The sequence below is a fragment of the Neolamprologus multifasciatus genome, chromosome 3 (genome assembly GCF_963576455.1).
Source record: "Neolamprologus multifasciatus chromosome 3, fNeoMul1.2, whole genome shotgun sequence".
NCBI classification, from domain to species: domain Eukaryota; kingdom Metazoa; phylum Chordata; class Actinopteri; order Cichliformes; family Cichlidae; genus Neolamprologus; species Neolamprologus multifasciatus.
The window spans coordinates 5,775,512-5,803,070 of NC_140441.1; the positions used below are offsets into that span (position 1 = coordinate 5,775,512).

A 27,559-nucleotide genomic window follows, 5' to 3' on the forward strand; every position below is an offset into this window, starting at 1 on the left:
ATGTGTCCTTGAACCAACACAGCTGATTTAAATGGCTAAATGACCTCCTCAACGGCTGTATCCCAATTCAGGATCTGCAGCCTTAAAGGCCGCATTTTAAGGCCGATTACGTCACCGCGACGCGACGAAGGCTGTCCCAATTCGAAGGCTGCTCGAAATGCGGCCCTCAAATGCGTCCTTCATTTCCCTGAATTTTAAGGATGTGGCGGTGTAGACTTCGTGGTCCCATATATCCCAGAATGCATAGCGCGGCGGTGGGTGTGGATAATTTTGCCGAAAAAAAAAACAGCGGATGAGGGGCGCCCGAAGAGTAAACTTTAAGTAAGTACTGAATATTATGTCACTTATTTATGTGCAAATGTTTAATAACGAAGAACATTAAAACATTACTGTTGGCCACATGTCGGCAAAGTTATGTGACATTAGTGACGTTTGTACTAACTTGGTTTTAAAGCCTTTACTTTAAAATATACGCCGTTCAATAGCTGAGCTTAATCTTACAGAGAATGATCAAAGCTCATGTAGAAACAAACAAACAAATGAACAAAAGATTTTCTCCTTCATTTCTGTCAAACAAAGCTTTATGAAACGTTTCCAGCTGTTAGTATCATGGTTGCTAGGCAACCTGGGCAGCGCGACGGAGGCTAGACCGTCCCATTTCACAAGCCTCGCACTTCCGGCCTTAGCGGTCTTTGAGTACGCGGACCTTGAGGACCGTTGAGGCTGCAGACCCTGAATTGGGATACAGCCAACTTGTCTTGAAGTTCTCCAGAGGCCTGGTGATGAACTAATCATTTGATTCAGGTGTGCTGACCCAGGGTGAGATCTACAACCTGCAGGACTCCGGCTCTACAGGCCTGGAGTTGGACACCCCTGGGTTAGTTGTTCATTTCCATGTCTGAACTTCTTGTAGCTGTGGTAAACAGAGGCGTTACATTGTGAACTGTTCTTTGTGTTGGACTGCCATCTTGTGGTGCATTTAGGAATTGTTCAGAATCCTTAATGCACCATCCAGTTTTTACTTGCTTACAAAATCAGGGTGATGAAACTCCACGAGAAGATTGTTATGTGTGTGTTTTAGGCCAATTATGTTTCTTCTTCACAAACCACATCATGTATTATTGCAGAGTCGACCTTACAATATAAAGCACCTTGAGGTGACTGTTGTTGACATTTGGAGCTGTAAAAACAACATTTAATGTCTGCTCCTCGTGCACGGTCACATTGCATATAAAACAAACGTTCTCGTGCATGTGCGGCTTCTGACTGAGGATTAGTGCAGCAACACAATCCAGCATTAAACTGATGAACACCGTTCTGTACAGTTATAAAATAGCTTTTTTGCTACAAGGTGATCCTCAAGCTAACAACTTGCATGTTGGTATAATGCAGCATGATGTGCACGTGGAGGTCAAAAGAAGACGTGTCAGGCCTGAAATCTGCAGCAATCATTTATTTCTGGTTCATCACATGAAACAGCCAATCATACGTTCACAAAACAGATAAAGATCATAATTTCATAACTGCAAGAACTTAAAGAAAACCTTTCAACCTTCAACCTCTGTACGTTACAAAAACACTGATAATAAAAAAACATTACACAGGTATAAATGTAAAGATGAGACATATAGATGAAGACACATTAAGGACATTTACATTGTTCACTTCATCTTCCTGCATCAAGCTGAATAGAAGCTGGTGAGGTTCAAAGTTCAGAGTCAGAGAGAAACATCTACAGTTCACATGAATCTTTAGTTTCATACAGCGTTCGCATCCCTGTGAGCAGTAAAGTTGATAAGCTGGATTTACTTTAAAGTAACAAAAACAAGCTTGTCATACAAACTTGTTTTTTTCACACTGTGCTGCAGTTAAAGAAGAAAAGGCCACACGAGGTTGATATTTTAAACCAACACAAAAAACCTGCTTCATTTAAAGTTCATTTGAATGAAATTAACCTGGATGTTAACGATGGTTAACTAACTTATCTTCAGCTCATCTGTGTAACTGTCGTCCTGTGAAGACGTAAGAGGCTTTGTGATCTCTGGATCATCGAAAGTCTTAGATTGAAGTCGTCTTTTTATCCAAAACCCAACAACACCGACCACAAGAAGCACAGCGGTGCAAAGAGACGCGGAAGAAACTGCCACTCCAACTTTCAGTCCAGCAGGTCCATCCTCCTTCCCTCTGCCTTCCTTTCCTCCATCCTCCTTCCCTCTGCCTTCCTTTCCTCCATCCTCCTTCTTCCCTCCATCCTCCTCCTTTCCTCCATCCTCCTTCCCTCTGCCTTCCTTTCCTCCATCCTCCTTCTTCCCTCCATCCTCCTCCTTTCCTCCATCCTCCTTCCCTCTGCCTTCCTTTCCTCCATCCTCCTTCCCTCTGCCTTCCTTTCCTCCATCCTCCTTCCCTCTGCCTTCCTTTCCTCCATCCTCCTTCTTCCCTCCATCCTCCTTCTTCCCTCTACCTTCCTTTCCTCCATCCTCCTTCTTCCCTCCATCCTCCTTCTTCCCTCCATCCTCCTCCTTCCCTCTGCCTTCCTTCCCTCCATCCTCCTTCTTCCCTCCATCCTCCTCCTTCCCTCTGCCTTCCTTCCCTCCATCCTCCTTCTTCCCTCCATCCTCCTTCTTCCCTCTGCCATCCTTTCCTCCATCCTCCTTCCCTCTGCCATCCTTTCCTCCATCCTCCTTCCCTCCATCCTCTGTGTGTCCTCCTGTCTGACCTGCAGGTGAGAAACAGGTGTGAGGTGTCAGCTGATCAAATGAAATTAATTGGACTTAAAATGTATTCTTGGGGATAAAAATCCTGATGAAGCTTATAATTTATCCTCTAGTAGCTTTAACGTCAGCAGCCTGGGCAATAGATTAGAATCAAGTACGAAAACATTTACACATTTTACACATTTTACACATTCACTAAATTAAAACTCTGTGTGAATTTTAGTGGTTTTAGTGAGATACGGTTTAAAAAGCTGCACATATGAAACATTTTCCCAGCAGAGAATCGACATCACACTGAATACATGCTGGACATGAAAATTCTTACAGATGATTTTAAACAAAACTCTGAACGTGACCAGGTTATGTTTTTAACATTAGTTACCATGGTGATTTAACCAGGTAAAAAGAGTGTCTGACACAGAAAGTAACATAGTTCGCTCAGACATTAATCTGACTCAAAAACAACAGCTGGAGAAACATCTGTCTACCTCTGACATCCACCAGCTCATCCATACAACAAACAAACATCAACAACCAGGAAGCAGCTTCACCTCTGATCACACCACACTCAACTCTACTCACTCACCTGGAGGAAGAACAGCCAGGTAGATGATGCTGGGAATCTTCAATGAGTCTGTTTCTGCCATGAAGACACGACACTCGTATGTTCCAGTGTCATTAATCGTCACATTCTTCAGAATCAAAGACACGTCTCCATCCTTCATCTGTCTGTCCTGCAGATCCACCCGGTTCTTAAAAGATGGATGCTGGTTGTCTGGATAGAAGTGACCAGCCTGGTACAAAAGCACATGTTTATCTCCCAGGTCAGCTCTGCTCCACTCTACAACTCTGGTCTTGTTGTTTGGAGCTCGACATGTCAGAGTGACGTCCTGTCCAGACTCAGCTGTGATGATTTTCTGGTCTGAAAGGGAAATAAGACAGAGCAGAGAGGTTAAAGGTCAAACTGTTTGAATCAACAGCAGCCGTATGGCTGTATCCCAGTTCAGCGTCTGCAGCCTTAAAGGCCGCATTTTAAGGCTGATTACGTCACAGCGATGCGACGAAGGCTGTCCCAGTTCAAAGGCTGCTCGAAACGCGTCCTTCATTTCCCTGAATTTTAAGGATGTGGCGGTGTAGACTTCATGGCCCAACATATCCCAGACTTCATAGCGCAGTTCATACCCACTGCAGTGGGTGTGGCTAATTTTGCCAAAAAAAAAAAAAAAAACGGCCGAAGAGTAAACTTTTAAAAGTAAGTACTGAATATTATGTCACTTATTTATGTGCGAATGTTTAATAACGAAGAACATTAAAACATTACTGTTCATGATCATCATGGTCTGATTTTCTCACCCAATAAAGGAATATTTCATATATCAGTCTACTCTTCATTCTATCAGACACAGTTATCACAGCTCGCACATTTGCTTTTTACACATATATGTAAGCATTGAGCCACATTTAGTAATGCCAACATACTGAAGGAACATTTGTCTCTTAACCTCCTAGGACCTGGCGTCCACATATGCGGACATCACATTTTGGGTTATTTAGACCAAAATACTCAATTTTGCTCTACATGGGCCTGATATCCACGTACGAGGACATTATACTGCCACTGTTCTGTCAAATATTTTAAACAAATATCCTCATATGTGGCTCCCATTGTTCTTAAAAACTTAAAAAATGTTTCTTAAAAACAAAAAAAAAATCTGATAATTCTCTGTTTTTACATTCATCAGGCCCCAATGTGCCCAGATATCAAAGAGAAATTAAAAATGCATGTCATGGAAGAGTTCGGGTTTTAGGAGGTTAAATATAATACATCTACATACACACTGTCAAAGATACTCATATTTACACTGACTTTAGTCTCAGGAACAACATTAGCTATTTGTTATTCACTAGCTAATCTTAAATGACTGTTCAGTACAGAAATGAAGCCCAACAATCATGTTTTACAGTCCTGTGGTCTCAGCCTCAGATACTTATCAAATCACACAAAGCTCATGTAGAAACAAACAAACGAACAAAATCCTTCATTTCTGTCAACCACACGTTTCCAGCTACCATGGTTGCTAGGCAACCTGGGCAGCGCGACGGAGGCTAAACCGTCCCATTTCACAAGCCTCACACTTCCGGCCTCAGCGGTCTTACAGCCATATTTCGCACATGACTATGAAAGGCGGAAGAGGAAGTAGTTCCTTTGAATGTAGACAATCCGAATGATATAGTTTCTTTCCACTGTGTTCCTGTTAATGATAAACTACAAATGTACCCTAAATTACTAAAATATCGATATTTTAATGTGAGAATCGATTCTAGAACATAAATGATTGGTATCGGAGGAATCGATATTTCAGGATCGATCCGCGCATCACTACTGCGCGTGCTCCGGAGCGTGCGGTCGCTAAATTGGGACACTTCCTCTGTCTCTCTCACAGATGTTAAGTGTCCACTCAGCCTCTTGTCTCCGTCACACACAGACAAACTGAATCCATATGAAAGTAATTCTTTACGAAATGTTGTTAACATATACAGAAGCTGATACTATTTAATCATCTTTATGTCAGAGTCAGATATATGTGGGCTTAAAACAGTTAAATCTCACCTGCAGAGACGAACACGACAAACATCAGCGTGGAGCAGAGCGACGCAGTTACAGCAGACATGTCCGTGTTCTCTGTTTCTGCTCATCGGACTCTTAGTTTGTTCTGAGTCTGTTGGTATTTTCACTGAACAACTGAACCTGAGTTTGAACCTGAACACATCAGATTACATTTAAGGTTTAAATAAAGCTGAAAGTCACTGACTGCGAATCTGAGACGCTCATTCAGAGTCTACGCTTTCGATTCTTCTTCTTCTTCTGGTTTATTGGCGGTCGGCAAACAGCAAAATGGTGCATTACCGCCACCAACTGGTGTGGACCGAAATGACAAAAATAAATAATAATAATAATTTAAATCTTTCCCAACAAATGGGTCTGCCTTAAAAACCAAAATACAGCCTGATAACTTTCACTTATAGAGCTCATGCGAAACAAACAATCAAGTCCAACTTCACTTTCATATCGTCCAGCTTTTTGATCAGTTGTCTCCTTTCCATATCATACTTCTGACAATGCAATAAAACATGTTCTATTGTTTCCTGTTCCCTACTGCAGCCACACTCCTCTGTACAGTGTTTACTTATTAAAAATGTGCTATTTAAACCAGTGTGTCCGAATCTCAGTCGAGATATAACCGTCTCCTCTCTCCTGTTTCGGCCTGTACTTCTCATTTCCACCACTTTCCTTTGGATTTCATAAAACCATCGCACACACACCTTGACTCGTGTGATTAGGTATCTGGTTTGATTAAAAGGCTCACATGGAAAACACATATTGGGGAAATAACTGAGAAATCTAAAAAGGTTTTGAATATTTTACATGTTTAAAAAGCAGCGAATGGGTTGCAGAAAAAACAACATTAAAAGCTTTATATATAAGTGTCATTAGATCAGTTATGGATCATGCATGTCTGGTCTATGTCTCAGCAGCTAAAGGATTGTTAAATAACTTGGATAAAACCTAGTATCAAGTGTTGAGCTGGTGTTTTTGGGCCATTAAAACTACACCCATGTTTCAATCGCAAGTCGAAATGAATGAACTACTGTTAGAAATAAGAAGACATCAGCTTTAACTTACTGGGCAAAGTTAAAGGGACATGGTGTAAAACACATGATATAGTTAAACCTTGTCAAAAACAAGAAAAATGAAGGGAATCAATACGAAGTTTTCGTTAAATTACAGGAAAAATACATTAGAAAGGAATTAGTAACAAAAGTATTAGTTCAGCAGTATCATTTCCAGTTTTACCACCATGGTTATACAAACAAACAACTCCTGATTTTCATTTACTACACAAGGTAAGAGGGCTGATATCACACATATATAATATTCATGTTAAAAATATGAATAAGCATGTGTGGACAAGAGGAGACATTTGAACATTTAATGCTAGACTGTGGTAAATAACAGGAAAGCAACAAATACTCAAATTTGAATGACAGAAGAATTGTATTCAGTTAAAGGTAAAATAAATATTTCAAAGGAATACAGGTGACGTAATCAAAAGGACAATATTTGGGTTTTCGAGAGCAACTGCGGTTAATATGAGAAAAAGCGAAAAAACTGAAGTTGTTTGCGAACCGCGATAAAAAGAGGAAGAAGTAGTCGTATTTTTTAAATAAACTTTATTTAGAACAATAACAATGACAATCTCAAACAGACAATCGAATCATTCCGTACACTCCCCTTTCTTTTCTTCCAATCAGAGGAAAACACACCATTGCGGAAGAGGTAGTAGTAGCGGTGTTGCTAACTTAGCGATTTTTTCGCAATATTTAGCGAGTTTTCAGACACCCTTAAGCTGGGCAGACACTGCGCGATTTTTTCAGTCACGTTATTCAGCTTCTGCTCAAACTGCACGATTGACTCGCAGGGTTCAGAAGTTCATAGGTCATATGTAGTAAATTATTTTAGGGTGTCTTTTTTAACTGACTTTGTCTCTTCCACGATGTCATTTCTCTCTCCTACAGCGTCTGTTACAATTATTCAAATTGGGCGATGACGTCATTTAACGACTTCTAGCGACTTTTAGGACAGCCAATAGAAACTTCCCTTACCGAGGAGTCGGCAAAACTGAGTAGTAGTAGTTAAATCGGAAGTGTGGAGTCAGTTGCTTAAATCTTTCAGCTTTTTTAAAACCTTAAATTTAATCTCATCAGGTTTTAAACTCAGGTTCAGTTATTCGCTGAAATTAGCGACAGATTTAGACTTCAGAACAAATCAAAGAAGCGCTGGATCGTCAGTAATAATGACACGGAAATGTCTAACTGCATCACGCTGCTCCGCTTTGCTGTTTGCTGTCGTCGTCGTGTTCGTCTCCGCAGGTGAGGTTCACAGTTAGAAACTAAACGGAGTTTATCTGACAACAATAGAACAGTATCGACTAGTTTACATGTTGATAATAATAATAATGACAATAATAATAATCATAGTCATGATAATAATATGGATTTAGTTTGTCTGTGTGGACACGTGGAAACATCTGTAATCCAGCTGTGACAGACACAAAGAAGTGTAATGTGTGTGTGTCAGTGTGATGTGTTGTAGTTTTTCCTCCAGGTGAGTGAGTAGAGATGAGTGTGTGTGATCAGAGGTGAAGCTGCTTCCTGGTTGGTGACAGGCAAGTGCAGGGGGGGCTAGAGGGGCTTGTTATTAAATATGTTTCTGCCATAAATCCAGATTGTTCCTCATTAATTTAATATAATTTAATATATAATTTAATATACCTTAGTCCTAATGTTAACCTAATGCAGAACCATTTCTGTGTTTCCATTGGAGGACTCCGGTCCAGCCCACCATCTCTCTCTCTCTCTAACTCATAAGTGTGGCGTTACAGACCTGCTCTCTCACTCAGGGACTTTCAGCTTTATCTGAACCTCAAAGTTCATCTCATATAGTCTCTTCTGAATCTCAGATTCTGATTTTAAAACAGAAACAGAAATGTCTGCTGGAACTCTGTCACTCTGCTACAATTCCCTGTTTTTCAGCGTCTTTGTGTTTGTCTCTGCAGGTGAGATTTACTGTGAGAAAGTGAAGGTTATATATTAATAATAATGTGTGTGAAAGTAACACAATGTTAGATAGAGTCTGTGTGGATTTAACATCTGTAATCCAGCTGTGACAAAGAAGTGTAATGTGTGGATGGGCTCAAACTGTGCTCATGAATGTTTTGTACTTGTAAAGTTGTGAACTGAGTTTTGTAACCTTTTAAACCAAAATATCTGAAAATGTTATGCTTGTGCATCTGTAGACTAGAATTTGCGTGTTTGTAAAAATAACAAACAATTATTTACACAAGTTACAAATATTTTTTTTGTTAAGGTCTGGTTAGACATACAAAGCAAAAATCTACACTGTGTTCTAAATTATTATGCAAATTATAATTTTCTGTGATTTTCCTAAAAAGTTGATTCAGTCAGCATAATTTTTGAGTCAACAATTCGAGTATAATTTAAATGTTACTGAACAAACTGCACAATGAAAACAGTGTTTTTCAAAAATAAAAAAAACTTAGTATGCACTGCTCCAAATTTTAAAACATTTTATAGGTTGTAGAGAATTGAAAATGGTCATTTGTTTCATTTGCAGTATTAATAGATCAATTTTTGCTGAAATCAAAAGCTATTTCTATCAAAAAACACCTTAACAGGTCAAGTTACATAATAACATAGCACCCTTATTTGATAGCAGTTTCACATCTCTTGGATGTTCCATGGATGCAACATTCAAGTTTCAACTTGAATGTTTAATTATGTGGGGTACAGAAAAAATAAATAAATTATAGACTATATTTTGTCAGGTTCCTGTTTCTGTTGACCCAGCGTTTTAAGTTTTAGTTTATTTGGATGTTGTTTATGTTTAAGTTCATTAGATTAGCGAAGTTCATTTGGTTATTAGACTCCTTGTGTTTTCTGCCCCTGTATTACCTCACCCTTTGTGTTTCATGCTGAATGTCTTATGTTATCAAGTTTGTATTGTCATGTCTGTGTCTCCTTCCTGTTTTATTTTGAAGGAGTTGTGTGTTCTTTGTTCATCATATTTAGTTTAACTTCCCCTGTCCTGTCATTAGCCTCATGTCAGTCAGCTGTTCCCGCATGTGTTCCCACTTCCCCTAATCACCTCCTGTGTATTTAAGTCCTCTGTTTTCAGTGTGTCATTGTCAGATTGGCTGCGTTGTTTCTAGGCCGAGAGTTCATGTCAAGTTTTCTTATGTCAGGTCCATGTTCCTGTTGTAGGTTTTTATTTAATTTAGCTCACCCAGTATAGTTTATTGTTAGCCTTTTGCCTTTTGTTTGCAGTTAATTTGCCAGCCACAATAAACGGCTCGTGTTTGGTTATTCAAGTCACGTTTCATGTTTTGTTTAGTCTGCATTTGGGTCCACCTTTCACTCTACACACAGTCAGCCCCGCTGATTGTGACATATTTATACAAAACATGTGTATACTTACTACATTTGAATCACATGTGTTCTTGAAGAAAATGTATCTAAATCTGCCACTAAGAGACTCACAGTGTCTTATAATGAGAGGCTGCTTTCTCTCACACATTATGTTCACTTATTATCAGCACATGTTGTTGTTCTGTGGAAGCTAACATCTTGTAGTTTCTGACACTTTGCATGTTTAGCATGAGGCTAAAATTGCCCCTCAGTGGGTCACTGGTGACCTGCTGGATGTTCAGAGGTTCATTAAATCCAACATGACTAAAAACTCAAATGTCAAAGGAAATAAACAAAATATTTAAAGTCAATCATTCTGATCATAATTTTACTTTGACCTTTAACCTCTCTGCTCTGTGTTGTTTCCTCTTTCAGACCAGAAGATCATCACAGCTGAGTCTGGACAGGACGTCACTCTGACATGTCGAGCTCCAAACAACAAGACCAGAGTTGTAGAGTGGAGCAGAGCTGACCTGGGAGATAAACATGTGCTTTTGTACCAGGCTGGTCACTTCTATCCAGACAGCCAGCATCCGTCTTTTAAGAACCGGGTGGATCTGCAGGACAGACAGATGAAGGATGGAGACGTGTCTTTGATTCTGAAGGATGTGACGATTAATGACACTGGAACATACGAGTGTCGTGTCTTCATGGCAGAAACAGACTCATTGAAGATTCCCAGCATCATCTACCTGGCTGTTGTTCCTCCAGGTGAGTGAGTAGAGTTGAGTGTGTGTGTGATCAGAGGTGAAGCTGCTTCCTGGTTGATGATGTTTGTTTGTTGTATGGATGAGCTGGTGGATGTCAGACAGATGTTTCTCCAGCTGTTGTCTTTGTGGCTGGTAGTCTAGAGTTGACTTGTTCTTACTTATTATCAGCACATGTTGTTGTTCTAGGGATGGGTATTGTTTAGATTTTATCTGATACCAGGACCAAACTGGTACTTTTGAAACGGTGCTTAAAGAATGGAGAACACAAACTTTGTCCAAAACCTCTCATGTTTAGCTGTTTTTTTTTGTAAAAAGATAACAATGTTAGCCTTTTCTGCAGCTATGGGGCATATATGGTATCACTCTTGGCTGGAAGCAGTGCTTAAACAATGGAAAAAAACACAAACTTTGTCCAAAAACCTATCATGTTTAACTGTTTTCCACTTTTTTTGGTCATTTTAGCCTTTATACCGGTACCCATCCCTAGTCACTGGTGACCTGGTGGATGTTCAGAGGTTCATTAAATCCAACATGACTAAAAACTCAAATGTCAAAGGAAATAAACAAAATATTTAATGAGCAGTTGTACTTTGACCTTTAACCTCTCTGCTCTGTGTTGTTTCCACTTTCAGACCCAAAGATCATCACAGCTGAGTCTGGACAGGACGTCACTCTGACATGTCGAGCTCCAACCAAGGAGATCAGAAGTGTAGTATGGAGCAGAACTGACAAGCCAGGATTTGTGCTTTTGTACCAGGATGGACACTTTGTTACAGACAGCCAGCATCCATCTTTTAAGAACCGGGTGGATCTGCAGGACAGACAGATGAAGGATGGAGACGTGTCTTTGATTCTGAAGGATGTGACGATTAATGACGCTGGAACATACGAGTGTCGTGTCCTCAATGAAAGAACCGGCTCATGGAAGATCATCAGTATCGTCTACTTGAGTGTTCCTCCAGGTGAGTGAGTAGAGTTGAGTGTGTGTGTGATCAGAGGTGAAGCTGCTTCCTAGTTGGTGACAGGCAAGTGCAGAGGGGGGGGGGGGGGCTAGAGGGGCTTGAGCACCCGCCCCTTTCCTGATGGGTGCCCAAAGTGCCCTTTTGTTGAGTCAACTTTTTAAAAAAATTATATATATTTTTTTAATGTGTGTGTGCGTGCGGAGTCCTGTCTGTGCCCCCCAACAATAATATTTAACTATTAATCACAGTTTTGCTAAATAAAAGGATCTGGCTTGCATCAGTCACATGATCACATTTAACCAATGATCGCCCTTGACGGCAGAACGCCCTGGTTACGAGCCGGGAACGAGCTCACAAAGAGCTCGCGCATTTTTTGTGGTCCGGAGCTGCAGGAGAAACACAAGTTAACTCAGAGACACAGACTGATGCGACAAAACCAGTAAGTAGGTGTACAGCGTACACTGTAGTGTATAGCACACAGGAGTGTTAGCTTATTACGGACACGTTGGTAAGTTGTTTTGTTGCAACTGACGAACTGAAACAAACGAGCGTGCTGTGTGTGCAACAGCGTGACAAACATTACCTGTCCTTTTATTAACTGCACAAGTAGTGCTGGTCATAGCTGCTGGCTACCTGTGTAAGGCTGTCATGGGTCTGTAGCTCTGTCACCGTTTTAGGGAACATATTTAGTTTTAAAGTAAGTTACAGAGCTTTTCCTGCCTTTCTGGAGGGATTATATTTCACTAAAAAAACGATCTAATATGCATGTCCACATAATTATGCATTATTATAATTATAATATATTAAAAAAACACACGCTGTATTTTAAAGAACATACATTAAGAAGCAGATTATATTAGATTTATATTTTAAATAAGACAAAATTTGGATTTTACTGCAGTAAAATTATTGTATCTCTACAGTTTAATAAGCTTTGCCCTGCACAGAGTGGATAGTGAAACAAATGGAATCATCATAAATACATTATTTCATATTTATTACTTCCCCCTCCTCATTGCTTTATTATTGTAGCTCTAGTAATAAATAATAATGTAAGGATTCTGGATCAGCACCATAGTATAGTATATACAGTATTCTCAAGAAGGTCTAAAATGTCACTGTGTGCGCGTGCATGTGTGTGTTTTATTTAGATGGATTTAAAAAAAAAATATTACTCATGATATAACATTGTCCAGACATGCCTGGTAAGGACATGAGGAGGAAACAGTAGGAATTGTGTGAGGCTACTAAAGGCAGGGCTATAACATTTTTCTGTCATCATTTTCTTATAGATTAAGTGCAAGAGTTGTTAGGTGTGGATAATTAGATTATAGTTTATTGCAATAGCAAGTTGTGCCTTGTTCTCAGATAGACAGCAAGTGGAGAGTGATATATGAAATGATGGGATGGAAGGAAGAAGAGAAGCAAAGAGTGATTCACAGGCAGAGCCTAAATTATTTCTCACAGTTTTTTGTTGCCTTATGGTTCCAAGCGCTGTCACCAATCTTTGCATTTTGTTATTATCTCATGACACTTGTTTAATCAGCTACCATCTCTCCTATGGACTTTTTAATGTCTACAGTCTCAGATCAACACAGCCCTGCCCTCCAGCACTATCCACAGCAACCCCTCTACAGCAACATTGTACCCATCAGTTAAAACATCGGCTACGTTTGCTTTGCCTTGTTGCCCATATTAGATTCTTGATGAATGTGTGATGTTGTTATTCAGCCTGGCTCAATGTGCCCCTTTTTAACTTTGAGCACCCGCCCCTTTAAACCTCTCTGCACGGCCCTGGTTGTTGATGTTTGTTTGTTGTATGGATGAGCTGGTGGATGTCAGAGGTAGACAGATGTTTCTCCAGCTGTTGTCTTTGTGGCTGGTAGTCTAGAGTTGTAGAGCAGCATTGTTTGGGTAAGGTTAGAGCAGAAACAAAGACATTTATGAATCCGTCTCTTCTTCTCTTGCTCTCTAACTCGTCTGTAAACATGAAACTCAGATTACACAGGAAACACGTGATCTCACCCAAAGAACAGTCACCGTCTTTCTTTGAAACAACCAGAACAAAACAAAAGCACGTTTGCACTATTTCAGCACGGCTGGAGCACACACTGGCTGATGTGACAATTCATGGATATAATTTCCAATCTTTTTTCTTTAGCTCCTACCACATCTTTAACAACCATGTGGGGTCAGGGGTCATGTTTGGCTTGAGACTTTTGAAAAGTAAATCCATCCATCCATCCATCCATCCATCCATCTTCATCCGCTTTATCCGAGGCCGGGTCGCGGGGGCAGCAGCCTAAGCAAAGAGGCCCAGACCTCCCTCTCCCCAGCCACCTCCTCCAGCTTATCTGGGGGAACACCAAGGCGTTCCCAGGCCAGCCGAGAGATATAATCTCTCCAGCGTGTCCTGGGTCTGCCCCGGGGCCTCCTCCCGGTGGGACATACCTGGAACACCTTGCCCAGGAGGCGCCTAGGGGGCATCCTTGTCAGATGCCCAAACCACCTCAGCTGGCTCCTTTCGATGTGGAGCAGCAGCGGCTCTACTCTGAGCCCCTCCCGGATGGCCGAACTTCTCACCCTATCTCTAAGGGAGAGGCCAGCCACCCTTCGGAGGAGCTCATTTCCGCCGCTTGTATCCGCGATCTTGTTCTTTCGGTCACTACCCACAGCTCGTGGCCATAGGTGAGGGTAGGGACGTAGATCGACCGGTAAATTGAGAGCTTCGCTTTTACACTCAGCTCCCTCTTCACCACGACGGACCGGTGCAGCGTCCACATTACTGCAGCTGCAGCCCCAATCCGTCTGTCGATCTCCGGCTCCCTTCTCCCATCACTCGCGAACAAGACCCCGAGATACTTGAACTCCTCCACTTGGGGCAGGAACTCATCCCCGACCCGGAGTGGGCACTCCACCCTTTTCCGGCTGAGAACCATGGCCTCAGATTTGGAGGTGCTGATCCTCATTCCCGCTGCTTCACACTCGGCTGCGAACCGCTCCAGTGCGAGCTGGAGGCCCTCACCCGATGAAGCCAACAGAACCACATCATCCACAAAAATCAGAGATGAGATTCTGAGGCCACCAAAGCGAAAGCCCTCCGCCACTTGGCTGCGCCTAGAAATCCTGTCCATAAAAAATTATGAACAGAACCGGTGACAAAGGGCAGCCCTGGCGGAGCCCATCACCCACCGGGAACGAGTCTGACTTATTGCCGGCAATGCGAACCAAGCTCTTGCAACGGTTGTATAGGGATCGAATGGCCTGTAGCAATGGGCCAGACACCCCATACTCCCGCAACACCTCCCACAGGACACCCCGAGGGACACGGTCGAATGCCTTCTCCAAGTCCACAAAACACATGTAGACTGGTTGGGCAAACTCCCATGCACCCTCAAGTATCCTCGAAAGGATGAAGAGCTGGTCCAGTGTTCCGCGACCAGGACGAAAACCGCATTGTTCCTCCTGTATCCGAGGTTCGACTAGCGGACGAACTCTCCTTTCCAGCACCCTGGCATAGACTTTCCCAGGGAGGCTGAGGAGTGTGATCCCCCTGTAGTTGGAACACACCCTCCGGTCCCCCTTCTTAAAGATGGGGACCACCACCCTGGTCTGCCAGTCCACGGGTACTGCCCCTGATCTCCACGCAACATTGCAGAGGCGTGTCAACCAGGACAGCCCTACAACGTCCAGAGCCTTCAGGAACTCGGGGCAGACCACATCAACACCAGGGGCTCTGCCACCAAGGAGTTGTTTAACTGCCTCAGTGACCTCGCCCCCGGAAATTGGCAGGTCATTCTCCTCATCCCCAGACTCTGCTTCCTCCTCGGAAGACGCGTTAGTGAGATTAAGGAGGTCCTCGAAGTATTCCTTCCACCGCCTGACAATTTTCTCAGTCGACGTCAGCAGCGCTCCGCCAGCACTATACACAGTGCAGGTAGAGCACCGCTTTCCCCTCCTGAGACGCCTGACGGTTTGCTAGAATCTCTTTGGGGCAGTCCGAAAGTCTTTTTCCATGGCCTCTCCGAACTCCTCCCACACCCGAGTTTTTGCTTCAGCCACTGCCCGAGCCGCATTCCGCTTGGCCTGTCGATACCTGTCGGCTGCCTCCGGAGTCCCACAGGCTAACCAAGCCCGATAGGACTCCTTCTTCAGCCTGGTGGCTCCCTTCACCTCTGGTGTCCACCATTTGGTTCGGGGATTACCACCACGGCAGGCACCAACCACCTTGCGGCCGCATCTCAATGCAGCAGTTTCGGCAATGGAGATGCTGAACATGGTCCATTCGGACTCAATGTCCCCCGCCTCCCTCGGAATGCTGTTGAAGCTCTGCCGGAGGTGTGCGTTGAAGATCTCGCGGACTGGGGCCTCTGCTAGACGTTCCCAGCACACCCTCACTACGCGTTTAGGTGCACCAGGTCTGTCCAGCGTCCTCCCCCGCCACCTGATCCAACTCACCACCAGGTGGTGATCAGTTGACAGCTCAGCCCGTCTCTTTACCCGAGTGTCCAGAACATATGGTTGCAGGTCTGGTGATACGATTACAAAATCGACCATCGACCTACGGCCTAGAGCGTCCTGGTGCCACGTGCACTTATGGACACTCTTATGTTCGAACAAGGTGTTCGTTATGGCCAAACTGTGATTAGCACAGAAGTCCAATAACAAAGCACCGCTCGGGTTCAGATCAGGGAGGCCGTTCCTCCCAATCACGTCCCTCCAGGTCTTGCTGTCGTTACCCACGTGAGCATTGAAGTCTCCCAGCAGGACAGCAGAGTCTCCAGGTGGAGCACCTTCCAGCAACCCCCCAGGGACTCTAAGAAGGCTGGGTACTCCGAACTGCCACTCGGCGCATAAGCGCAGATGACAGTCAGGATCCGTTCCCCGACCCTAAGGCGCAGGGAACAAACCCTCTCGTCCACCGGGAAAAACCCCAACGTACCGGCAGCAAGCCGAGGGGATATTAGAATACCCACTCCAGCCCGCCGCCTCTCACCAGGGGCAACTCCAGACTGAGACAGAGTCCAGCCCCTCTCCAGGAGACTGGTTCCAGAGCCCAAGCCATGCGTAGAGGTGAGCCCGACTATATCTAGCCGGTACCTCTGAACCTCACACACTAACTCAGGCTCCTTCCCCACCAGAGAGGTGACATTCCATGTCCCTATTGCCAGTCTTGGCAGCCGGGGGTCAGTCCGCCAGGGCCTCCGTTCCTGGCCGCCACCTGTTACACAATGCACCCGACCCCTATGGCGCCTCCTGCGGGTGGTGGGCCTGCGGGAGGATGGGCCCATGTCTCCTCTTCGGGCTGTGCCCGGCCGGGCCCCATGGACTAAGGCCCGGCCACCAGACGCTCGCCCTCGGGCACCCTCCCCGGGCCTGGCTCCAGGGCGGGGCCCCGGTAACCCTATCCCAGGCAGGGTAAACTGTTCCCTCGATATTCTTTTCATAAGGGTCTTCTGAATCGCTCTTTCTCTGGTCCCTCACCCAGGACCAATTTGCCATGGGAGACCCTACCAGGGGGCAAAAGCCCCCAGACAACATAGCCCCTGGGATCCCTGGGACACACAAACCCGTCCACCACGATAAGGTTGCAATTCATGGAGAAGTGAAAAGTAAATCGTGTTTGAAAATGTGCTTCTTTAGCATCAGGCTAAAACCCTGCTGTACCTGTGATCTGGTCAATGGTCGCAGCTCTCTGTCCCATCCAACCAAGTTACCCTTTATACATATGAAGTGCATCAAACGTACGAATGGAGACGAGCGTCTGACTGACTGCTGCAGTCCAGCATCCATCCACACTCAGATGGCCTCCATCAGTTTTCTTTAGCACAGATGTGTCCTGCTCACTCTGGAGTCAGTGTTTTCATCCTCACCTGTGACAATGTGAGACTCCAGCTGAGCTAGTTTTTTATTTATTCATTTACTGACTTATATTATGTCCTGATAGTTTAACCTTAGAGTTGAATCTATGTGTAGCTGAGCAGACTCGGTGCTCCCTGCATGTTTCAGGTGTTGCTGTTACAGAGAGAGGACGGCTGCTGTCACTCTGTCAGGTTTAGATCAAACTAAGCTGGCAGTTTATCTGAATACAGGCAGGGCTTATTGTAAAGTTTATATCTTTACTGCAGCTGTGTTAAAAACATGGCTGCCCTCTCGCTGTAATGAGACCAGCTGAGCAGAGTGACTGATCTGTAAGCAGTTTCCAAACTCCTGAGACTGATCACAGTGTGGCTTTGAACCTCTCATGCTGAAATCATCAGTATCTCTGTGACCAGCTGTGATAAACTGCTGATAAATTAACACATTAATCTTTGTGCTATAAACGTACCAGAGCAAATACATAACAGCCATATTTGTCATGGTCCGGCTGGCAGACCGTGGAGATGTGGGGAAAGGAGGACCCAGGCGCGGAGCTCTGTGTGTAGACAGTGCGTTTATTTACAGTGTGGTAAATATCGATGCACAATTAATCCCCGTGCTCCCGTGTGTGTCTTCCAGTGGCGTCCGTGTTCGTGCTGCCCACTGTCGTGACTCTGCACACCCTGTGCGTGCTGCCCTTCCTCTCCACGTTCCTCCTGTAGGAAAACAATAGAGGCAGTCGTTACCACGCACGCACGCACGCACGCACACTGACTTGGGAGTCTAACGTAATGATCCCGCGTCAGTGGGAGCTCCAAGAGTCTCCTAAGTATCTCCCCTGATGAGCCCTGATCAGCAGCAGGCTACAAGGCCTGAAGGCGCCTGTAAACAAGAGTTCAGACACACCTGCGCGCGCACGCACGCACACACACACCGACTTGGGAGTCTAACGTAATGATCCCGCGTCAGTGGGAGCTCCAAGACTCTCCTAAGTAGCTCCCCTGATGAGCCCTGATCAGCAGCAGGTGTGTGGCTTCGGGTGTGGCCAGTCCCCTAGCAGGGCCACACCTGCCAGGCCTGAAGGTGCCTGTAAACAAGAGTTCAGACACACCTGCACACACACACACACACACACACACACACACACACACACACACACACACACACACACTCATATCTACAAACATGGAGAAGAGGGGCAGCAACACCAAAAATACATCATCTGTTTCCTTTTAAGAAGCTCAAAAAATCCACCAGTATTTTCTCTCTTTATACATATTGTGAATAGTTTGTATTAATCTGTTGTCCTGAACTAGAAGAGGAAACAGATTCTGTTCTGTTCTTCACTCATCACCTACCTGACAGCTGACACCTCACACCTGTTTCTCACCTGCAGGTCACACAGGAGGACACACAGAGGATGGAGGGAAGGAGGATGGAGGGAAGAAGGAGGATGGAGGGAAGAAGGAGGATGGAGGGAGGGAGGATGGAGGGAAGGAGGAGGATGGAGGGAAGAAGGAGGATGGAGGGAAGGAGGAGGATGGAGGGAAGAAGGAGGATGGAGGGAAGAAGGAGGATGGAGGAAAGGAGGATGGAGGGAAGGAGGAGGATGGAGGGAAGGAGGAGGGAGGGAAGAAGGAGGATGGAGGGAAGAAGGAGGATAGAGGTAAGGAGGATGGAGGGAAGAAGGAGGATGGAGGGAAGAAGGAGGATGGAGGGATGAAGGAGGATGGAGGGAAGGAGGATGGAGGGAAGAAGGAGGATGGAGGGAAGGAGGATGGAGGGAAGGAGGAGGATGGAGGGAAGAAGGAGGATGGAGGGAAGGAGGAGGATGGAGGGAAGAAGGAGGATGGAGGAAAGGAGGATGGAGGGAAGGAGGAGGATGGAGGGGAGGAGGAGGGAGGGAAGAAGGAGGATAGAGGGAAGGAGGATGGAGGGAAGAAGGAGGATGGAGGGAAGGAGGATGGAGGGAAGAAGGAGGATGGAGGGAAGGAGGATGGAGGGAAGAAGGAGGATGGAGGGAGGAAGGAGGATGGGGGGAAGGAGGATAGAGAGAAGGAGGATGGAGGGATGAAGAAGGATGGAGGGAAGGAGGATGGAGGGAAGGAGGATGGAGGGATGAAGGAGGATGGAGGGAAGGAGGATGGAGGGAAGGAGGATGATGGAGGGAAGAAGGAGGATGGGGGGAAGAAGGAGGATGGAGGGATGAAGGAGGATGGAGGGAAGAAGGAGGATGGAGGGATGAAGGAGGATGGAGGGAAGGAGGATGGAGGGAAGAAGGAGGATGGAGGGAAGGAGGATGGAGGGAAGAAGGAGGATGGAGGGAGGAAGGAGGATGGGGGGAAGGAGGATAGAGAGAAGGAGGATGGAGGGAAGAAGGAGGATGGAGGGAAGGAGGATGGAGGGATGAAGAAGGATGGAGGGAAGGAGGATGGAGGGAAGAAGGAGGATGGAGGGAAGAAGGAGGATGGAGGGAAGGAGGATGGAGGGAAGAAGGAGGATGGAGGGAAGGAGGATGGAGGGATGAAGGAGGATGGAGGGAAGGAGGATGGAGGGATGAAGGAGGATGGAGGGAAGGAGGATGGAGGGAAGAAGGAGGATGGAGGGAAGGAGGACCGATCTGTTCGACTGATAGCTGGTCTGTCAGTTTCTGCTGTGCTTCTTGTTGTTGTTGCTCTTCTCATTAATCTGATCTGCAGAAAAGCTGAGAGGGGTTTTAGCACGAGAAAACAAAACCAGAGAAAAAAACTTAAAAAAATAATTGAAAGGGCTGTAAAGTATTCAAAGCTGAATAAAGCTGAGCCTGATGTTCCATGAAGTCTCTGTTCCCAGCATGATGAAAAACATAAAAACAGCCTCATGTGTCTTTTCCTCCTTAAGCCCAGCCCGCTGGCAGACAGCTTGTACTTTGTTCTCCGTGGTTTGTAAATCCATCGTATCAAATTTGACAGAGTTTACAAACTGTTATAGACTCAGTTTGGGCTGAAACTTAAACTTGGTGACTTTTCTTAAACTGACCCGAAATACACGACAATGAATGTATGTAAATATTTTATACTGTTGTACAGATGATGCAGACTTTTGTAGTCTGACTGTGTTTTGGGAGAAGTTTGACTCGTGTCTGTTCAGATTTTCAGATCCACCAGTTTGGCTCAAATTAAGGAACATTGTGATTTTTAGGGAAAGTTGACACTGTGAAAACATTTTCATACAAACTCACAAACATGATGTACACACTCATGTTTGTGTATCTTTGATGAGACAGAATTAGGTCTCATATGAGACCCGATTCATGGCTGAACCCTTTATGGGTGACATGACATCATACATGTCCTGAAGTGGATTCTGGATTTCTGACGTCCTCAATCATTACAGCAGTGAGGTCAGTGTGATGACCTGATGCTCTGTTCTCTGGCCTGACAAAGCTTTAACTCCAAGCATCTCTCCACTGTTAGAGCTTCAGTTTTCTATGGCCTGAAAGTGTGAAGCCTCCACCTACATCACCGAACTCTTGTGTCTGTGACCTTCTTTAAACAGCTTGTTTTTGTGTTTGTGGTGTTTTGCTTGGCTGTGCCTTTTTTTTTTTTAACACTGTGTTGTTTAACTTTGTTTTTTTTTTTTATATCTCTGGAAATAAAAGTTTGGTTTGTAAAGAAAATGAGAATGAGTGAAATCAGTCTGTCTGTCTACATTTATGAAGAAAACAGTGATCAAAAACTCAAATATTTACTCAATAAACTGAAAAAAAAATGTTAAGATTTAACGTTCCTGTGAATCACTAAACTAAGATGTATAACAAGACGGGGTGAAAAAAGCTCCACCAGTGTGTCTGACGATTGACTGCTGGACCTCTAGATCTTCCACTTTATTGAAAATTACAAGATGGCCTCTTAGCTGATGGACAGACACACTGCAGAAGACTTGGTAGAAGAGCTAATAAGAGTTTTATTGTTTTTAAGAATTACAAATTCTGAAGTGGACCCACCACCCATGTCTGTTGCATACATTAAACCTGATGATCTGCTGCATTGTCCTGCAACCATATGAGGTGACTGTGGAGATAAATGCAGATACGTAACAAGGACAGTTGTTTTTTTTCTATTACTATTCAGTCACAAACAGCAAAAACAGCACATATGATAGACAAAACTGAATTGCAGAAAGCTGTACGCCACATAATAATAATAATAATAATAATAATAGTTGCAGTTTTCTCTCCTTCAGCTATGTCACAGCCTCCAAAGTGCTCCTGCTTTGCAAAGGTCTTCAGCGAGCGACAGCCCAACACCAACTGACAGTAACCGTGCAGAAAGTAAAGGAAGTGGTTGCAGCTCTTTGTTCATGGACCGAAAATTTCTGTGTGTGGAGTTCAACACCGTCCACTCAGACACTGCATTACTGGATGGTAGATTTAAAAAGCTTGCATTCATTGACGACAGAGCTGTTGATGAGGCACTTCAGAGAATAACTGCCACAGCAGCAAAGTACACTCCCACTCAGCTCCACCATTACAGGGCCAAGTGAAGGAGGAGCCACAAACGTCTGCTGTGTGGAGCCTCTTTGATGAAAGAGCTACAGGAGATGCTGCAAAGAGAAATACTACAGCTGATGTTATGATGGAGATGAAATGTTATCTTGAGGAGCCCCTCATCCAACATGCCCACAGAGCTGGTGGGAGGCCAAGCCCACAGTCTTTCCCTACCTGTTGAAGGTGATGGAGGGGAGACTGTGCATTGTGGCAACATCTGTTCCTTTGGAGAGTCTTCTCAAAAACTGGGTAGATACTAAGGAGAAACCACATCAGTTTTCAGTTTCAGTTTTCAGTTTTATTTGTCATATGCAAGTTAGCACAGGGTCAACATTGCAATGAAATGTGTTTTACGAGCAGCAGTCACTCAGCAGCATGATATAGTAGGAGAAAATATAATAAAATAAAATATAAAAATATAAAAATAGTAAGGAGCAAAATATTAGAGAGACATGGTAAAAGAGAAATATATATATATATATATATATATATATATATATATATATATATATATATATATATATATAAACACCCAGCACGCCCCTGCGGGCGGTTTATCCTTCAAGCTCGGGTCCTCTACCAGAGGCCTGGGAGCTTGAGGGTCCTGCGCAGTATCTTAGCTGTTCCCAGGACTGCGCTCTTCTGGACAGAGATCTCCGATGTTATTCCCGGGATCTGCTGGAGCCACTCGCCTAACTTGGGAGTCACCGCACCTAGTGCTCCGATTACCACGGGGACCACCGATACCTTCACCCTCCACATCCTCTCGAGCTCTTCTCTGAGCCCTTGGTATTTCTCCAGCTTCTCGTGTTCCTTCTTCCTGATATTGCTGTCATTCGGAACCGCTACATCGATCACTACGGCCGTCTTCTTCTGTTTGTCTACTACCACTATGTCCGGTTGGTTAGCCACCACCATTTTGTCCGTCTGTATCTGGAAGTCCCACAGGATCTTAGCTCGGTCATTCTCCACCACCCTTGGGGGCATTTCCCATTTTGACCTCAGGACTTCCAGGTTATACTCGGCACAGATGTTCCTGTACACTATGCCGGCCACTTGGTTATGGCGTTCCATGTATGCCTTGCCTGCTAGCATCTTGCACCCTGCTGTTATGTGCTGGATTGTCTCTGGGGCATCTTTACACAGCCTGCACCTGGGGTCTTGCCTGGTGTGATAGACCCCAGCCTCTATGGATCTTGTACTCAGAGCTTGTTCTTGTGCTGCCATGATTAGTGCCTCTGTGCTATCTTTCAGTCCAGCTTTGTCCAGCCACTGGTAGGATTTCTGGATATCAGCCACCTCCTCTATCTGCCGGTGGTACATACCGTGCAGGGGCCTGTCCTTCCATGATGGTTCCACGTCTCCCTCCTCTTTCTTGGGTTTCTGCTGCCTGAGGTATTCACTGAGCACGCTGTCAGTTGGGGCCATCTCCGTGATGTATTCTTGGATGTTTGTTGTCTCATCCTGGACTGTGGTGCTGACACTCACCAGTCCCCGACCCCCTTCCTTCCGCTTAGCGTACAGCCTCAGGGTGCTGGACTTGGGGTGAAACCCTCCATGCATGGTAAGGAGCTTTCTTGTCTTTATGTCAGTGGCTTCTATCTCCTCCTTTGGCCAGCCTATTACCCCAGCAGGGTACCTGATCACGGGCAGGGCGTACGTGTTGATGGCCCGGATCTTGTTCTTACCGTTCAACTGACTCCTCAGGACTTGCCTGACCCTCTGCAGGTACTTGGTGGTTGCAGCTTTCCTAGCGGCCTCTTCATGGTTCCCATTCGCCTGCGGGATCCCCAGGTACTTGTAACTGTCCTCTATGTCTGCAATGTTGCCTTCTGGTAGTTCAATCCCCTCAGTTCTGACTACCTTCCCTCTCTTTGTTACCATCCGACTACACTTCTCCAGCCCGAACGACATTCCAATGTCATTGCTGTATAGCCTGGTAGTGTGGATCAGTGAATCGATGTCTCGTTCACTCTTGGCATACAACTTGATGTCATCCATGTACAGGAGGTGGCTGACAACTGCTCCGTTCCGTAGTCGGTATCCGTAGCCAGTCTTGTTAATGATCTCACTGAGGGGGTTCAGGCCTATGCAGAACAGCAGTGGGGACAGAGCATCTCCCTGGTAGATCCCGCACTTGATGGTGACTTGTGCTATGGGCTTGGAGTTGGCCTCTAGTGTTGTACGCCACATCCCCATTGAGTTCCTGATGAAGGCTCTTAGGGTCCCATTGATCTTGTACAATTCTAGGCATTCCAGTATCCAGCTGTGGGGCATTGAGTCATAGGCCTTCTTGTAATCAATCCAGGCAGTGCACAGGTCAGTCTGGTCTTGCAGTCTCGGCTGACTGTTCTGTCTACCAGTAGCTGGTGTTTTGCGCCTCTGGTATTCTTGCCAATTCCTTTCTGTGTCCCGCTCATGTATTGACCCATGTGCCTGTTTATCTTAGCCGATATGATGCCTGACAGGAGCTTCCATGTAGTACTGAGGCAGGTTATTGGTCGGTAGTTGGAGCGACCTTTGGTTAGCCATTCCGGGTGTCTCTCATCAACTAGCAGCTGGTTTATTTGTGCTGCCAGACGCTCATGGAGTGCAGTCAGCTTCTTCAGCCAGTAGGCGTGAACCATGTCGGGCCCTGGTGCTGTCCAACTCTTCATACTGGAGACCCCTTCTTGGATATCTGCCACCGTGATGGTTACTGGACCCTGTTCAGGGAGGTCGCTATGGTCTGCCCTCAGATCCACTAGCCACTGAGCATTGCCGTTATGGCTTGCGTCCTTCTCCCATATGCTCTTCCAGTATTGCTCCGTCTCCAGCCTTGGTGGTGCTGTTCTCTTATTATTGTTCCCTTGCCACTGAGAGTACACCTTTGCTGGTTCTGTGGAGAACAGCTGGTTTATTCTCCTGCCTTCTATCTCTCTGGTGTACCTCCTCAAGCGGCTGGCCAAGGCTCTGAGTCTTTGCTTGGCAGTTTCCAAGGCCTCAGGTATGGACAGCTTGCTGTATTTCTTATGCACCTTCTTTGTCGCACCTTTCTGCAACTCCGTTAGTTGGCTCACCTCCCTCCGTGCTACTTTGATCTTGCCCTCTAGCCTCCTTCTCCATGGAGGGTACTGCCCCTTGTGGCTGTTCAACTTGTAGCCAAGCATCTCACTGATCACTGCTGCCGTATTGTAGATCAGCTTGTTAGTGTCGGTAATCGTGGCTGTAGGTATCGTCCGTAGTGCTGCATTAACATCATCTAGCAGACCTTCTGAGGGTACTTCACGTACAGCGCCATCACCTCCTCTCTGTAGGCCGTCTCATCATTGCCTGTGATGAGGCCTATGATGGTTGTGTCATCAGCAAACTTGATGATGGTGTTGGACTCGTGTTTAGCAACACAGTCGTGTGTGAACAGGGAATATAGGAGGGGGCTAAGCACACAACCCTGTGGCGTACCTGTGTTTAAGATGAGTGATGAGGAGGTGTGCTTACCAACTCTCACCACCTGGGGCCTGTTTGTGAGGACGTTTAGAATCCATCTGCAGATTGGTGTTCCCAGCCCAAGGTCGACGAGCTTCGTGGCAAGTTTCGACTGCCTCAGCCTATCCAAGCTGAGGCAGTTGATTTTTCTGAATGTCGACCTGCACTGAGGACAAACTGTTTGGCTGCTGAGTTTGCTTCTGTTTTGTACTGTGGATTTGTTTACAGTGGTCTTCTTTTGTGTTGAATTAAACTTAAAGGTTTGATTAAAATATTAAACAACAGTAAGAATGCCTGCTTTTGTAACAGAACAAAAACACAAAATTAGGCAATTATAAGGCTTTTTATACACTTTTTACACTACATGCAAAAGGGTTTGTCAGCACACAAAGCATTCACATTTGCCAAGTAAAGCTAAAGTATGAGGCTACAGATGATAATAAATTAAGAGACATTTGGGAGCCACAAGACATGCAAGATAATCCAGATCTTAGATCTAAATAAGGAAGTCTTAACTCAGTAATGGAGAATATCCTCACACATTAAGAAGCACCCAGCGAGGGAAGTCCTTCATTACTCTGTCAGTCAGGTAGGTGATCAGTGAAGAACAGCACAGAATCTATGTACCTGCACTGTTCAGCTCAATTTGTGGATGCAATAAGAAGTAAAGTGAGAGTGATCAGCTTACCAGTGACTGTGATATTAACCAGGTTACTGATGGCACCATTACTGGACTCACACCAGTAAACTCCAGTGTCGTGAGGCATCAGCGTACTGATCAAACATGATTGATCATGTTGCTGTTGTCCCCACCCATCTCCACACTCAGCCCTCTGCAGTTTGCTTGTGTTTCTCCTCACAGCCCAATCAGGAAAGCTTTGGTCCTCCTCACAGATTACAGTCACAACATCTCCCTCAGAGAAATTAGAGCTGTTGGGACTCACGATCAGACGAGCTGTGAGGAAGAAGAGAGGTTAGATATTACTCACGACTGAACTTCTGGGACCGCTCCGCCGCCTGGTGGCCTGATTTGATAGTGAAAAATAATTTTCTACCAGGCTGATGTAATAAAGCTGTGGAATCAGGACTGAGGTTTCGGGCATTTCCCCTCGGCCAGGGGTCTCAAACTCGCGGCCCGCGGCTCATTGGAGTTTGAGACCCCTGCCCTCGGCTATTTCCAAGTAGCACAGAGAAGAGCAAACATCTGAAGAGGCACAAGCTCCAACATTTTAGTAATATGAAGAACAACTTTGTTGCTTGACCAGCACGTTTTGGCCTGCAGACCTCATAGTTTTCAGAGGATGAGCATTTGTTCGATGGTCCACTTTCTGCCAGCTCTTCATTTCTGTGGGTGAGAGGAAGTGGGCAAATTCTACAAATGTCATTTAAAGATTAAACGACTCACTACATGTGAGTTCATGTTAGCTAGATAACACACATGCCTTAAAGACATAAAGACCTGGATGGCCGCTAACTTTCTGCTTCTTATTTCAGATCAAACTGAGGTTATTGTACTCGGCCCTGAAAATCTTAGGAATATGGTATCTAACCAGATTCTTCCTCTGGATGGCATTACCTTGGCCTCCAGTAACACTGTGAGGAACTGGAGGCTGCATGCCCCGTTGGAAGGCTTTAATTCATTTTATCTGTGCTTGTTTAACAGGAAAAAAATAATCACAATTAAAGTGAGACTAGTGAGGAACATAAGTATTTGAACTCCCTGCGATTTTGCAAGTTCTCCCAGTTAGAAATCATGGAGTAGATGCATTCCCACTGTGATAGACAGCTTTTAAGAAACGATTCTGGAAATCACATTGTATGATTTTTAAAGAATGTATTTGTGTAGCGCTGCTGCAATACAAATATAGCAGCAGTGCTACACAAATGCTATATATCAGTACATCAGCAGTACCTTTTTCCTTTTAGTCATCCTGAAATTACTTTTCATGATTTTAAGGATTCCAAAAGCTACTTTGGCTTTACTGAAGCAGTCGCATTTCCCCCCTACAGGCTTATATTTTCCTGCTTTACCGTCTAAAACTAAATCAGGGAAATGTTTACGCTCTGTCAAATATGTACTGAGAGGAACTACCAGGAGGGGCACTGTAACCATAGAAACAAACATAGAGCTCTGACATCGTTGTGGATCACTCCTGAATTTACTTAAGCCTTAGAAAAGTAAAGCAGCCTAACAAAGTAGCTAAAATCGTGGACGTACAGCATTTGGACAGACAGAGTGATATTAATTTTCATTGCAAACAAACAAGAATCTTC

At 44.9% G+C, this 27,559-nt stretch overlaps 3 protein-coding genes across 6 annotated transcripts in view; 2 read left to right on the forward strand and 1 right to left on the reverse strand.

The window, feature by feature from the left end:
• Positions 1–470: 470 nt before the first annotated feature.
• LOC146521258 (uncharacterized) overlaps positions 471–27,559 on the reverse strand; it is a 153,518-nt gene continuing 126,429 nt past the window's right edge. For 3 of the 4 annotated variants that reach the window (XM_085155050.1, XM_085155051.1, XM_085155053.1), the window contains exons 2-3: positions 3,301–3,636; positions 471–2,716 (exon numbers count right to left, since the gene is read on the reverse strand). In XM_085155050.1, the coding sequence (XP_085011176.1) occupies positions 1,977–2,716; positions 3,301–3,636 (1,076 nt within the window). In that variant the 3' untranslated portion in view covers positions 471–1,976. Of the gene's footprint in view, positions 2,717–3,300; positions 3,637–5,325; positions 5,594–27,559 lie in introns of those variants that run through there. The other variant, XM_085155052.1, reaches the window with a different exon arrangement.
• Positions 7,039–21,949, forward strand: LOC146521259 (uncharacterized). Its single transcript, XM_085154960.1, has 4 exons — positions 7,039–7,646; positions 10,137–10,472; positions 11,104–11,433; positions 18,689–21,949. The coding sequence occupies exons 1-4, from the start codon at positions 7,571–7,573 to the stop codon at positions 20,107–20,109; spliced, it is 2,163 nt and encodes a 720-aa protein (XP_085011086.1). The 5' UTR covers positions 7,039–7,570; the 3' UTR covers positions 20,110–21,949.
• The window catches only part of LOC146521260 (polymeric immunoglobulin receptor-like), a 525,395-nt gene continuing 505,902 nt past the window's right edge, over positions 8,067–27,559 (forward strand). The window contains exon 1 of the mRNA XM_085154961.1: positions 8,067–8,332. Coding sequence (XP_085011087.1) covers positions 8,263–8,332 — 70 coding nt within the window. The 5' untranslated portion in view covers positions 8,067–8,262. The remainder of the gene's footprint in view (positions 8,333–27,559) is intronic.